The following is a 15,242-nucleotide window of genomic DNA, read 5'->3' on the forward strand; positions in this document are numbered from 1 at the left end:
GTAGATATTTCTGTTTAGATTTCATACCTCTTTTCCTCCATTGTTATCAAATTTTTCCTCTCTTTCGTTGTATTAAACTAGTTTCACTTTTTAAAAAGTAAGTTAAAGTAATTTATTTCGTTAAATTAACGAAAACGATATTATTTTATTGTCACGGTCATTCCTTGTCTGTTCTATACGTTACTTTTATCAATAAATTTACTTTAAATAATAAGATTTCATAGTTGGTCGCGTTATATTCTATCATAGTAACTACTATTATCAATTTGATAGAAATGAATTACTGTTTAATTAGAAAATTAGAAAATAACTAATTTAATTTTTGATAAATTTTATTGCAATATTTTTATTTTTTTTCTTTTTTCTCTCTTATAATCTCCTTTATTTTTGAACAAAGAATGAAAGTGTTTGAGTAAGTAAGGATATCAAATAAATCTGTCTATATAGGTATTGTCTGAATTCTTAACGGAGAATCCTTACACGGATTGGATATAAATATAAGTACGAACAACAGTGGATTTACGTTGTGACCTAGGGAGTCATGGCCCCCCAATTTTTTTTATTTATATTATTTATTATATAATTTTAACTATATTTTTTAAAATTTGATATTTTTAATATATTTATAAATTTAATATTTAAAAAAAATTATATATCAATACATAAGAAAAAGTTTTTTTATTGTCCATATTTATTTTTTAATTTGACTTTTTAAATAAAAATAATTATTTTCTTAATATTATTTTTTAAGTGATAGTTTAACCATCTTTTTATTTAATTATTTTTTTAAATTTAATCACTTTAAATGAAAATTATAAAAATTATTTATATTTAATTTTATAATTATAATTATAATTATAACAATAATTATAATTTTATTATTTTTTAATATCATACAAAAATAAATACAATGTTTTTACTAGTTTATATAAAAAATTTGGGATTACTTTTTTGATTTTTATTTTAATTCAAAAATATCAAGTTAGTTCTCTAATTTTTGTTAGTTTCAATTTGGTTCCGATTTTTGAAAGAATGAAGCAATTTGATTTTTTTTTTGTTAAATTTCTTGGATTGGATCAATGTTTTACCATAAAAATTGTAGTTGTGAATAATGATTTTCTTTGTTAATGTAATTAAAATAATCCTAGTATCAATTTTGATGAAAAAATCTTGTTTCACTTCAAGAAATCTAATAAAAATGATCAAATTGCATCCGTTTTTAAAAGATTGGGAGCACTTTAAGACTGGAAAAAAAATTAGAGAATCAATATAACATTTTTGGTCAAAAAAATGGACCAAAAAAGTAATTCGACCAAAATTTTGACACTCCCAAAATATTGGATGAAGATCCGCCAATGAGTATGAGAAATACACGACTTTTTGATATGAGATGGAATGTATATATCTATCTCATACTCATACCTGCCATAATATTCGTTCCTATCATATCCCGTTCCTTTAAACTACTCATAGTCTATTAAGTAACATTATATATATATATATATATATATATATATATATATATATATATATATATATACACACACACACACACACACACTACACATTTTTTTTTAATTTTCTTTTAATTATTTGATTTGTCTTAAAACTCATCCGCATCTCCAATATATTTTTTGTCTTATCACAATCTTTATACAATTATGTTCAAATGATGTATATTAATTAAATATTTTTTATGTCTCATATTTGACTATTTCTAATATTTTTTAATATTTTTATTTATTGTATATTTTATTTTCACATGAAAATGTTTAACACTCTCATTTTAAGTGTTCAATAACATAAACATTTCATTTAATAAGTTATATGAAAAACTATTTTTTTATTCTATTATTATTAATTTTAGTTTCATGTGAAAAGTTCTTGTGTTTCGTTAAAACAATTTTTGCTATCTCAGAACCTTCAACTAGGTTGATATTTGAAAAGTTCTCTTAGATCTTGGAGGTATTTTTTATCTTATCATATCCTTATTTATACATTTGTTTTCCCTTATGTAATTTTATTCCATGGTCTCTCAAATATTTTCTAAGACACACATTTGATCATTATTTTAATATTTTTATTTGTTGTTTATTTTTATAATGTAGAATACTATTTGTATATTTTTATATAATTATTTTTATTCTATAAATTATTATCATACATGTAATTTTATCACTATAATTATATAAATAAATTTTATTTGTCATAATATAATAATTTAATGTATTGTCATGAATTTTTTTATCACGTAAAACTTTTATTAGTGTATAAAATAAGATTTCATTAGAATTTAAAAAAATTAATTAAACATACATTTAAAATATTTTTAAAATTTAATATTTATTTTTCTTTTATATTTTTTTAAAATATTTTTAAATTTTATCAACTAGGTTTCATTAGTGTTTGTAAATTTAATAAATGATTTGGTTCTCATTAAATTTGATTTGATATTCTAATTTGAAATATATATAATTGATATATATATATATATATATATATATATAATAATTATAATTTCTTTCTAAATATTTGATATTGAAGAAACAAATATCTTTTTAATATTGAATATGTGATAATATTATGTTTTCTTTACCGTAATTTTATTTTATTTTTATAAAAATTAATTAATTAATATTGAAACAATAATAAAATAGGTACAGATACAAGTTCAAATATATACTCGTTATTTGGTAAAATGAGGATGAGACAAAAATTTGATAGTTGTTAAATTTGAGGGATTAAATATAGTGATGAGGATGTATATGTGAGAGAAAGAGAGTGTGTGAGAGTATTTTCTTGAGAGTACTAAAATCATATAGCACTTCAAAAGGAAATTTTATGATTCAAACGTACTTTTTATATGTTGTCACATAGTTCTACACAAACCTTCCAAAGATAAACTTTTTTTTGAAACAAATTTACCTTACAATTTTTTATTTAATGTTTTTAAATAAAATAACTTGTAGTTTAATTCTTTAGCCATTTTTAACTATTATTTTCACTTTCTTTATTTCATTCATTATGTGAATTTCAATAAAAAATAATTGAGTTTTTAAACCATCTTAAAATTTTGGTTTTTTTAATGGTAAATGTGAAAATGACATAAAGTTAATTGTAATAAATAGGAAAAACACGAATCTTAAAAATGAAAGATATCGGTTAAAAATCTCATATCAATTCAAGATAAAATAATTTCATAATATAAATGAAGTATAAACTTCATGTTACAGATCAATTTTTAATTTTGTGAGATTAAACGAGACTTTAAACCTAATTCTACCGATACCAAAGTTATTATTGATAAGTAACCAATAAAACTTAAATCATAAAATATATTTTAGTATACAATGGCCTTTTTGTGGTGTTGTTGTTAGGAAGTGGACAACGACTGTTTCTGATATTTTATCAAACGTCAAATTCCGAAGGAAAGGGATTGGGAAATGACGAAAGATGGACTAAAATAAAAGTCTTCCACTCTTTATTGTTATTGGTATCGAAATTGCGAAATATATATATATATATATATATATATATATATATATATATATATATATATATATATATATATATATATATATATATATATATATATATATATACTTTAATATCATTTTGATGAAGTGTGAGAACACGTGGACAATTTTGCAGCTGTACAAAGTAAGCTACCCGTGTCTTAACGAGGTTGATTAAGGATTCATTCTCAGAAGACCCATATTATATTTTAAAATTTATTTTGTAAAGATTATTTAAAATATATAAATACAAATAATGTATGGGAATAAATTAAATTTAAACTTATTTTTTAGCATATATTAATTTTTAATTTATTATATAAATATCTTTTATTAAACATTTAACTCTTGAGTTTTTTGACATGTCATGATTATCTCATTAAGTAGGGTGAGTTATAATTTATGTTTAATTTTATAAAACCAGCACTATTAGAATGAGTTAGAATTTGATATAGTTGTTCAAGTTTATAAAACGAACACTATATATGTAATTTAATTTGTACAATCAGATTAATAATCAGGAATTCGTCGTTCGTCTACGACGTAAGAAATAGAAAAGAAACTTAATTAATAGAAAGATAAACTCAATTAATAAAAAACAAAAAATCTGACTCACAAAGAAATTAAAATATATCATGAGCATGACTTTCAAAAAAAATCGTATTCATTTTTGCTAACTCCAATTGGAATAATGATAAGGGATTCCTTTCCTGGTGAGCATCCTCAGGAAATTATTTCAACAACTCATTTACTTGTATTAAATAATCTATTTAGACCCATTTAGCGGTAAGAAAGTTGGTGCTGTACGTAAAAGTCTCCGTCATGATTGAAATATGAAAATAAAAAAAAGTCTCCACCTTGCTTATGAAATGAAACTCTGCATTTAGATATCCTCACAAAGAACTACATCAAAAAATCCATGGCATCATGTTTCAGCTATGTCATACCCTTTATCTCTCTTATCTCCCTCTGTTTTATAAGGACTAGAGCTCAGGGACTTCAATATCAGTACCAGGTTTGCTCAAGAAACAAATTCACTCCCAATAGTACTTTTCAAAGCCACCTCACAACCCTATTCTCTTCCTTATCTTCCAAAGCCTCCAACAATGTCGAATTCTTCAACGATACCGTCACTGGGACAAACCCCTCCGACACAGTGTACGGACTATTCATGTGCAGAGGGGACATCCCCTCCGACCTGTGCAATAACTGCGTCGGAAACGCGACACAGAGACTGTCCACACACGTAGATTGTTCGTTGTCCGTAGAAGCAGTGGTGTATTACGACGAGTGCATAGTTCGGTATTCCAACCTCTCTTTCTTCGGCACCGCAGACATGGAAATGAGCTCAGGCTATGTCCTGGCGAGCCCCATCAACATGACAAACCAAGAAAGCTTCAAGCGTTTGGTGTATGTGAGCTTGAACGAAACGGCGGATGAGGCAATGAGTTCAGGTAGTGACGGTGAGAAGTTCGCGACAAAGGAAACAGACATAGATATATTTCAGAAGCTATATTGTCTTGCACAGTGCACACCAGACCTGTCTCCGACAGATTGCAGAAGCTGTCTGAATAGTTTGATAAATTCGGATCTTCCACGGTGCTGTGCAGGGAGGCAGGGAGGAAGAGTTTTATATCCCAACTGTGTCATCAGGTTTGAAATTTACCCTTTTTATCGGTCTCTTGGTTCGGCTCCTACGCCAGCACCGCCGCCGAAATTGGGAGGTAAGTTAGTTCACTACTATGTGCTTGTAATGGCTCTGTTTCTGTTAAACTTATATCCTGAGAAACAAGAATCAAAAAGAATATGTGATGAAAGTGGTTGCAATATCTACAGCATAATTAAACTACACTGGGGTTGAAGAATTCAGGGAAACTTATCTGAGTTAGGATTTTGGACTTTTTTTAGTTTTCTTTCGGAACAAATAGGTATTTTGTTATGCGGCCAATGATATTCTGAAACAATTCTAATATTTCATTATTCTAATCATTATTTAATTATTTATTTTAATTTTTTCTAGTGATGTGATATAATAATTATAAAATGATTAGAATGTTGGATTACAAGTGAATCTGAATCAAAATATTGGTATCCTTTATTTTGTTATGCAATAACAAAAAAAGTAATACCGGAAATAGAAGTCAAAACATCAAGTTTAGTTACGGAAATAAAACATTTAAATTCTCTTTACTATTATTTTAGAAATTTTGATGATGAAATTTAAATTAAATTTTCAGGTAATGAAAGTTGATATTAATGAATCAACAGTAAACTTATTTATCCAAATACATACTATATAAGTTAAATGAAACATATCAAAACGAAAGCTATTTTCCTATTTCAAAAAAATGACATAATGTTTAAAAATAAAGAAAAATGGTCTTTTCACATTCGAACAACTATTTTAATTTTTTTTTATGTGATTATTAAAAATATGAATTTTGTAATTATAAGAAAAACAAAATAATGAACATAAAAGAGTAAATAGCCTCTTTTTTTTTTCTGTGATGATATATATATATATATATATATATATATATATATATATATTTTAATTTTATGTCAAATGATTTCATTTTTAAAGGATGAGTCAATCTAATTTTTTTTTTTTTATCGTGAAAACATTATTGAAATAACCTATATCATTATTTATTGTTTGTGTTATATATCACTTTATTGATTTTCACTAATGATATATTATTCGTTGTTATATAATGTGTTATTATTATATTGTTCTTGTCATTAATTTGATAAGAAAAGTATATGAACTCATCTCTCAAAAAGTGATAATAGAAATGATATAAATAGAAAAAATCATCCATTTCTCAGTGTTGATTAGGACAAATAGTTGATAGAGCGCCACACAATACATCCTAATTTTGATGAATAGTGCGGCTTCACCCAAAGAGATTTTTTTAGATCTGATTATACTTTCCTTTAGTGTTCCATATTTAGATTACATGAAACTTCATTTTCAATTCTCTCTCATCTACTCATTTCTTTTCAAAATTATACTGTAAAAATAAACACACTGTGTGTACAAAAAGAATCTAACTTATCCAAAACAGAGATGACATTAAACAATCCTATCTTAAATAACTGATCAAATCAATACATGCAACCAACTAAATATACAAAGAATTCTGTTAATTATCTAATATAAAATTGTTTAATCTCAGTTTTATTTTTATAAATTAAACTATTCTATATAAAAATTGATTAAACAGATAAAAAAAATTGTATGTGTGATTTCTGAGAGCCCCTTCTAAATACTTATGTGAATGAAAATATTATGTGTATATGAATAACACATAAAATTGTTGTGCAGAAAATAATTCGAGTAGATCAAGAACAATTATCTTAGTTGTTGTACCCATTGTTAGTTTCGCAATTTTCTCTGCTTTTTGCTACTATTTGCTAAGGAGAAGAGCAAGAAAGAGGTCAAAGAATCTTCTTAAAGAAAATTGTAAGTATTGGGATGGTATTATAAAAACTTCAGTTTTTAATTATTGATTTGTAAGTTGCATGTTCATAAAATTATTTACAAGCATGTTGATACAGTTGGTGAAGAAAGTTCCATTCTAGAAGGGTTGCAGTTTGATTTGGCTACAATTAAATTAGCGACAGATCATTTTTCAAATGAGAGCGAGATTGGGAAAGGTGGATTTGGAGAGGTTTATAAGGTAAGAAAAGTATTATAATAAAATTTATGTATTAATTTAGTGACTAAATTTTCATAAATAATTGTTTATATTTATTTATAGGGTATTCTTCAAGATGGACGACATATAGCAGTTAAAAGACTTTCGATAGGTTCCAAACAAGGTTCAGTTGAATTTAAAAATGAGATTTTGTTGATCGCTAAGTTACAACACAGAAATCTTGTGGCATTCATAGGATTTTGTTTAGAAGAACAAGAAAAGATCCTTATTTACGAATATGTGCCAAATCATAGTCTGGATTACCTCTTATTTGGTTCGTTCTCTCACCTTAAACTCATTGATTAGTTAAGATGATTTCTCCATGCATTTGAGTTGAAGATTTATTAATCTAGTTCAAATGGTTGTTATAAAATATTTCTTACTTGTTCCTATTCGTTTGATATTGTAGGTACTAAACAAGAAAAATTAAGTTGGCATGAACGTTATAAAATCATAAGAGGCACTGCTCTAGGAATTCTTTATTTACATGACTATTCTCGACTTAAAATTATACATCGTGATCTTAAACCGAGTAATATTTTGTTAGATGAAAATATGAATCCTAAAATATCAGATTTCGGCTTGGCTAGAATTTTTGACGTTGATCAAAATCGTGCTGAAACTGATCGAATTGTTGGAACTTAGTAAGTTACAAATTCTAACCTATATACATTCACTATTATTATATATTTTTTACAATATTTAATGTAACTTGTTTGTGTTTTTTTAACAGCGGTTATATGTCTCCTGAATATGCAATGCTTGGACAATTCTCTGAAAAATCAGATGTTTTTAGTTTTGGAATTATAGTTATTGAGATTATTACTGGTAAAAAGAATGCTCGTTCTTATGAATCTCACCACATGGATGAAGTTCTCATGAGTCATGTGAGTTTTCTAACTTTTCACATTGAGTATATATTCACACATGTTATATATCACCAAATTGCTCCTTATCTCCTTTTTTTTTTCATAACCTTATAATTATTTAAAAGTATATACTAGCACTAATTATACATTATATTAACACCTCTTAATTGTTTGAAAAATATTATAACATACACCCTTACGAGAAAGCTTGTTGTCAAGGGTAAAATAATAAGAGTGTTGTTGCTCTGAAATGTGTATAAGAAAACAAAATTATGAGTACAACAAAAAGCAAGAATTCAATATTTAATTAATTTGATATTTATTACAGGTGTGGAGACAATGGAAGAATGAAACACCAATGGGTATATTGGATCCAAATATGAAAGAAAATTACTCTGAAAGTGAAGTTGTTAGATGCCTTCAAATTGGTTTATTATGTGTTCAAGAGAATCCAAATATTAGACCTACCATGGCAACAGTAGTTTCCTATCTTAATAATCATTCACTTGAATTGCCATCACCTCAAGAACCTGCATTTTTCTTACAAGGAATAGATAGAAGAGTTATGCAGCAAGGATCAAGTTCCAGCTTTTCTGCCAACAGTTCCATGCCATTCTCTGTCAATGAGATGTCTACAACTAATTTTTATCCACGATAATACTTTTATTTTCTTATAAATGTCTTTGTTGTATAGATATCATCCTTTCTTAATTTCGGTAAGGATATGTCATAATTTTGAAAGGGTAGCTTAGATAATTATAAAATAACTTTTATGTAAAATTACTGGTTATGTAAATGAAATATTACTCTTTCTTTTGTGTACTGTCCTTCTCTTAATGTTTGATGTGATTTTTTTTTTTCATTTTATAGTATTTTTTATCTGTAAATATTTCATAGCAAGTTTCCCTTTGATAAATTTATAATTTATATCTACTTGTTAGTTTTAAATTGTACTAAACATCAATTAACATATTTACGTTGACATAGATCAAATATTTTCCGTCCGGTTAAAATTTTCTTGGAAGAACGATGATACATAATTATATCGCTTACTAGATGCAGAAACCTTAAGAAGAAGGAAAAAAACAGAGAACGTGAATGAAAAAAGAGGATAAGAAAAAGCTATTGATTATATTTTGTGAGAGAAAGAAACTTTACTCTTTCTATTTTCAACTCCAAGAACATTCCACTCACCCTCCATTTTTTTTCTTCTAATTTCTATTGTAACCTCGTAGGCCCAAATCAGCACCATTACAAGCCCATCTATTTTAACCATTAGCACCACCTAAAGTACTAAAAACACCTTTATTTTCCTTTACTGTATTCACACCTATATTCAATCTAATTTCTCTATAAACACAAATCCTAATGTTTTCACCCTCCAATCGAAAATATCCAACTCCCCATCCAAGACTAAAACCAACGCAGATTACATAGTATTTTAAACACATAAATTAAATCAGTTACAAATTAAACTTGAGTTAAATTTAATTATCACATAAATATTTTCTTAAGTATTAATATAATATTTTATATATATATATATATATATATATATATATATATATATATATATATATATATATATACACACACTTGGCGTACACTTATTTTATTTCTCTTTTGACAAAAGGTAAACCATTAATCTTAGGAAAAGTCTTTCTCCATAAATTGACAGTTTGAAAGGCCTGAGGTATTAGAATCTTGTATTGTGTACATGAATTATGAACTATTCATTCATCTCTTCTTACATTATCTCTCTCAACAAACACCACGCACATGTCGTTACTCGTCTACCTTTACTTTTTGGGTTTCTTCCTCAATTTTTCCATAACCGATGCCTCTGAAATTTACTACCTCAATCACAGTTGTTCAAGCAACAGAACCTTCACTCCAAACAGCGCATACGAATCCAACCTCCGAACCCTCCTCACGTCCCTGTCTTCCCATGCCACCACTGCACAATTCTTCAACGCCACATCGGGTGGTGGAGGCGGCAAGGAAACCGTTTACGCCTCCTACATGTGCCGTGGCGATGTCACCAACCACACGTGCCAAGAGTGCATCAGAACTGCATCCCAACAAATATCCGAAGTGTGTCCCCACTCCAAAGAGGCCTTAATTTGGTACCACGAATGTTTGGTTCGTTATTCCAACCGTTGTTTTTTCTCCACCTTGGAGGAGTGGCCAAGGTTCAACTTCATGGATTACAACGTAACGAATTCAACAAATGAGGAAGGAAGCTATGGGTTCTGGTTGTTATCGAAAACGTTGAGTGATGCTGTGGGTGAGGCAGCGAACGCGGGTCCCGCGGGCACCATGAAATTTGCGACGAAAAACGCTACCGTTTTTGGGTCCCAGAAAATTCATACTCTGGTTCAGTGCACGCCAGATCTATCAAGCGAAGATTGCAGTGAGTGTTTGGGTGATATTATGAAAGATATTCCTTTTTGTTGTCTTGGAAGGATCGGTGGAATGGTTCTATTTCCCAGCTGCACTTTGATGTTTGGGTCAAGACATTTCTACAGAGACGTTCATGTTGCTTCTAATGCCACACAACAATCAAAACCTTCAGGTAAATTCTCACGCCAAATGTTTCCACAGACCTATTCTTGAAAAAAAATAAAAACTTATTTATAATTTAAAGTTAGTTTACGAATGAACAAATTTACAGAAATACAAAAAAAATATATTTGTTCTAAAATTAATTTCCCGCCGCTGAGTTAACTTTGCATAGTTTTCTTTATCATGCTTTGATAGTCTCAGTCAGTATTGAGCACGATAATCAAACCTTCCTTTTCGTCCATTATAACTTGTTTGGTAATGCATCTTCAACTACTGACACGCGTTTTTCTGAGGTAATAATGGCTATCTTTATAGCTTTTGCTTACTTTTAACGGTGAACACGGAAATAAAGTCTATGATCCACGTCAACTATTGATTGAATAAGAACTTTCGATATTTAAAATAGCATAATATTTAGTAAATAAATAGTGCCAACAAATGCAAAACCGGTGGAATTTCCGTTATGGAAATTTTCTTTTTACAAAATTTTAACAATGTCCATATGGCAACATTCAATTAGATCAATATTTAAAAAAAAATATATTATGATTTGGAAAGAGAAGATAACATTTAATGAAGGTTTGTCAAAGTTAGTTAACATAACCTTTGTCAAAATATCAAAACCCATTTAGTATAACACGATATCTAAAGAAATAAAGGTACTGATACAAAGAAATTAAAGAGTAATTTGTCGGTTATAAGAAAGAATTTATGGAGACTGATTTTTCATTAGTTGAGAAGACGTGAAGAAATTATTATTTTAACTATGGGGAAGTGAGATTTACATAAAATTCTTTCTCCTCCATGAAATATATATTTATTTTTTATGTTACTTTTTCGTTCTATATTATCTTTAGAATGAATATCAAAAAGGGTGATTTGATTTAGTTCGATCCGATCTATTATGGATTAATCACTTAGACCTAACACAATGAGGTTTATTTATTATCAAGCCAAATAATTTACATTCAACTCGATCCATTACAGGTTGGTGAATTAAACGGATTGACTAACAAACTCACTTAATTAAAAAAAATACAATTTTTTCTTAGTAAAAACAAACTAGATTATAATTGTGATTGAAATATAAATAAATTTCAATACAATCAATATACAATTCAAAATAATGTTTAACCCAAAAAACAAACCAAAATCACAAAAATATTAGGTTTGCATTTGTCAACCCATTATGTATCTAAAAAAACAACTCAACCCAATCGAAATACAAACAAATTTTGTAACCCTTTATTTATGGATGGGTTATTGAGTTAACTCGGCTCACTAGAGGTTCAACTCGAGTGAGTCAAATTCTTGATGGACCAAGTCAAAAATTAACCCGTACTAAAATTTATAAAACAAAAACTAAATTTAACTCAACTTAACTCGAACCCATTAACCAACCCATTTTGACAACTTTACCTCTATCGAAGTTTATTATTCTCTTTCTCGTTATCTCTTTCTCTTTTTATCCTCGTAATCGAGGTATACGTTCACCAGTTCCTGCATTAAGAAAATTAATTTATAATTTCCTTTCATTTTTATCACATTCAAATAATGAATTAGAAATAAAATTAAATTTCATTTTACACTAGACGAGGGCAAGGTAAACCCTTTTTCTTACTCACTTTAGCACTAGAAGAAAAGAATGGGGTGACTCCTTTCACAATTTTTAGTTTGCATCAGAATAACACCTTTATTTCGTGTGTAGGAAATAAAACGATTTCACCTGGAGGAATTGTTACGGTTGTCATCTTTCTTGTCTTCACAATGCTAATCTCTTTTCACTGTTATTTCTTGAGGAGAAGAGCAAGAAAGCGCAAGTATAAGGTTCTTTTAAAACAAAACTGTAAGTATTTTGATTCTAACAACAATATTTAATTTCTAACTATGCAGTTCCAAGCCTGAAAAAATTGCAAACTTAATTTAACAATTTGCTATACATGTGTAGTTGGTCAAGAAAGTGTCACCCTAGAAGGGTTACAATTTGATTTGGATACAATTCAAGCAGCAACAAATAACTTTTCAAATGAAAACAAGATTGGGAAAGGTGGTTTTGGAGAAGTTTACAAGGTAAAAGAATATCATAATCTTTCATTTTATGATTAAACTCAATTAAATTTCAAGTACATAAATTTAGGTATTTTTAATTGAATTTTTATTAATAAAAGTTGTTCTATTGACTGTTTTAAATATTGTTTTTTCTTTAAGTGTTTTACTATTTGTTTTTAAATAGATAGTGAGACAATTACTTTCATCTTTCCATCTCTAACTCACATATGAACTTGATAAAGTTTCTCTTTCTAAGAGTAAGTTGACCAAAGTTGAAAGAGATTACAGAGTGAAGGAACAAATTGATCATGGAAATGTGAAAAGATGAAAACAAAGGTCACATCATTTTACTAACAAAAAAAAAATCAAAGAGCAGAATACCTAGAAAAAAATTATATATATATATATATATATATATATATATATATATATATATTTTGGACATCCAATGTAACAACAAATTTTAGTAGTCACTCTCAATTACAAATGCATAAATTGATGAGTTATTTAAATTAATTGAACCATATGATTATATTTCTCATTTTAATAATGTTGCAACTTTTTAGGGCATCCTTTCTTCTGGACTGCATATAGCAGTAAAAAGATTATCACAAAGTTCTGCACAAGGTTCCATTGAATTTAAGAATGAAGTTCTATTAATAGCCAAATTACAACACAGAAACCTCGTGGAGTTAATAGGTTTTTGTCTAGAGGCACAAGAGAAGATACTTATATACAAATTCATGCATAATGGAAGTCTCGATAAATTTCTATTTGGTTTGATGCTTGATCTTATACTCTTGAAATTTAGCATTTCTTTCATACATTATATGAGGCTTGTAAACATGTGTTCACTTACTTTCCTCATTTACTTAATAAACGTTTCAGGTCATCAACAAAAAAATTTGAATTGGTGTCAACGTTTCAAAATTATAGAAGGGATTGCTCGAGGAATTCTTTATTTACATGAACATTCTCGACTTAAAGTTATACATCGTGATATCAAACCTAGTAATATTTTATTAGATGAAAATATGAATCCTAAAATATCAGATTTTGGTATGGCTAGAATTATGGACATAGACCAAGATCGTGGAAAGACTAAACGTATAGTTGGAACATAGTAAGTTACAAAATTTCATTTGTATCTCCTTTCACTTTTTTACATGATATATTTTAGCTAACTTATATATTTTTTCATGTAGTGGTTATATGTCTCCAGAATACGTAATGTTTGGACAATTTTCTGAAAAATCAGATATTTTTAGTTTTGGAGTTATGATTTTGGAGATTATTACAGGAAAAAAGAATATAAGTTCTCATGAATCGTATTACATGCCAAATGGACTCATGAGCTATGTGAGTATAATAGTTAAATTTTTATGTCATCCTCGTACTTGTGATCTAAATAAAATTCACTTAAATGTTAAGAAATAATTCCAAACATCATTGTTTCATAAACTATTACAGGTTTGGGGAAAATGGATGGACGAAACACCATTGAGCATATTAGATCCGGTTTTGGAAGAAAATTATTCTAGAATTGAAGTAATTAAGTGTATTCATATTGGCTTATTATGTGTTCAAGAAAATAAAAATAGTAGACCTACAATAGCGGATGTTGTTTCATATCTTGATGGTCGTCACACACTTGAATTTCCATCTCCACAAGAACCAGCATATTTGTTGTTGGACAAGAAGGATACAAAAATAGTCTCAGAACACTTTTCTGTTAATGAGATGTCTGTCAGTACATGTTATGCTCGATGATAAGTTAATTCAAATGTTTGATAACAAAGTCAATTCAATGTTTGATAACACTTTTACTTATATTTTTAATATTTAATATGCTTTAGAACATAGTCTAAAGTAAGATTTTTAATATTGGTTTAGTAATAGTTTTTTTTTTTTTAAAATAAAACAGGATTTACCTATTTACAAATTTATATTTTTTATCTTTTACACTGAAATAAAAATAAGCAACATAAATAAAACGTAGTAATAAATAATTATTATAATTATCTTATAGATAATCCACCCACAACAACCTCAACCATATTTTTTCCTTCTTATCTTTTGCTCTACAACAAAATTAATATTTAATGACATGCTTATACATATGAAGACAAAGTAGTGAACAATAATTAAGAGTATCATACAGTGTTAATACAATTAATGTGATTAACGTGATCTCTACCCAACACATTATATTCATTCATAACAACAAAGAACAAAACATAAATAAATAATCACTTATACATTACTATAAATATAAAATATAACTAAAGCAAATATTATATTCCTTACCTTTCTACTACTTACGAATTTGTTAATTTTTTCGTCCCTGTTGACATGGCCCCGTGGTTCAATGATTTGATTGAATGATGAAGTATGAGGATGGTTTGGTTAGGTCCACATCGATGAGTACAGGCAAAATGGCACATAGCGAAGTTGGCTTTTACTATCACGTGCCAGTGCTGACTCCACAACCAACAATAATTGACAATGCCATTTGACCCACCTCTCAAATGCCATATTCTATA

At 27.8% G+C, this 15,242-nt stretch overlaps 2 protein-coding genes across 3 annotated transcripts; both read left to right on the forward strand.

The window, feature by feature from the left end:
* The first annotated feature begins 4,302 nt into the window (after positions 1 to 4,302).
* On the forward strand, positions 4,303 to 8,907 carry LOC114191841 (cysteine-rich receptor-like protein kinase 25). The gene is made up of 7 exons (XM_028081264.2): positions 4,303 to 5,239; positions 6,844 to 6,981; positions 7,077 to 7,198; positions 7,280 to 7,490; positions 7,626 to 7,860; positions 7,950 to 8,103; positions 8,414 to 8,907. Exons 1-7 carry the CDS (start codon positions 4,435 to 4,437, stop codon positions 8,741 to 8,743), a joined length of 1,995 nt encoding a protein of 664 aa, XP_027937065.1. The 5' UTR covers positions 4,303 to 4,434; the 3' UTR covers positions 8,744 to 8,907.
* Positions 8,908 to 9,718: 811 nt separating this feature from the next.
* Positions 9,719 to 14,557, forward strand: LOC146884891 (cysteine-rich receptor-like protein kinase 25). 2 transcript variants are annotated; one of them, XM_085675911.1, is made up of 7 exons: positions 9,719 to 10,660; positions 12,359 to 12,496; positions 12,599 to 12,720; positions 13,266 to 13,476; positions 13,588 to 13,822; positions 13,905 to 14,058; positions 14,170 to 14,557. In XM_085675911.1, the coding sequence occupies exons 1-7, from the start codon at positions 9,865 to 9,867 to the stop codon at positions 14,467 to 14,469; spliced, it is 1,956 nt and encodes a 651-aa protein (XP_085532037.1). In that variant the 5' UTR covers positions 9,719 to 9,864; the 3' UTR covers positions 14,470 to 14,557. The 2 variants fall into 2 exon arrangements, with proteins under 2 accessions (XP_085532037.1, XP_085532036.1); XM_085675910.1 differs by having other exon boundaries at positions 13,266 to 13,822.
* The last annotated feature ends 685 nt before the right edge of the window (positions 14,558 to 15,242 follow it).

Source organism: Vigna unguiculata, chromosome 7 (assembly GCF_037176805.1).
Source record: "Vigna unguiculata cultivar grain cowpea cultivar isolate G323 ecotype 2 chromosome 7, ASM3717680v1, whole genome shotgun sequence".
Taxonomy (NCBI): domain Eukaryota; kingdom Viridiplantae; phylum Streptophyta; class Magnoliopsida; order Fabales; family Fabaceae; genus Vigna; species Vigna unguiculata.

Coding starts and splice junctions, on each gene's coding strand:
- LOC114191841 (XM_028081264.2), top strand. CDS start 4,435: ATGGCATCATGTTTCAGCTATGTCATACCCTTTATCTCTCTTATCTCC. Junction 7,491..7,625: donor TCTGGATTACCTCTTATTTG/GTTCGTTCTCTC, acceptor TTGATATTGTAG/GTACTAAACAAGAAAAATTA. Junction 7,861..7,949: donor GATCGAATTGTTGGAACTTA/GTAAGTTACAAA, acceptor TTTTTTTAACAG/CGGTTATATGTCTCCTGAAT.
- LOC146884891 (XM_085675910.1), top strand. CDS start 9,865: ATGTCGTTACTCGTCTACCTTTACTTTTTGGGTTTCTTCCTCAATTTT. Junction 12,497..12,598: donor GGTTCTTTTAAAACAAAACT/GTAAGTATTTTG, acceptor ATACATGTGTAG/TTGGTCAAGAAAGTGTCACC. Junction 13,823..13,904: donor AAACGTATAGTTGGAACATA/GTAAGTTACAAA, acceptor TTTTTCATGTAG/TGGTTATATGTCTCCAGAAT.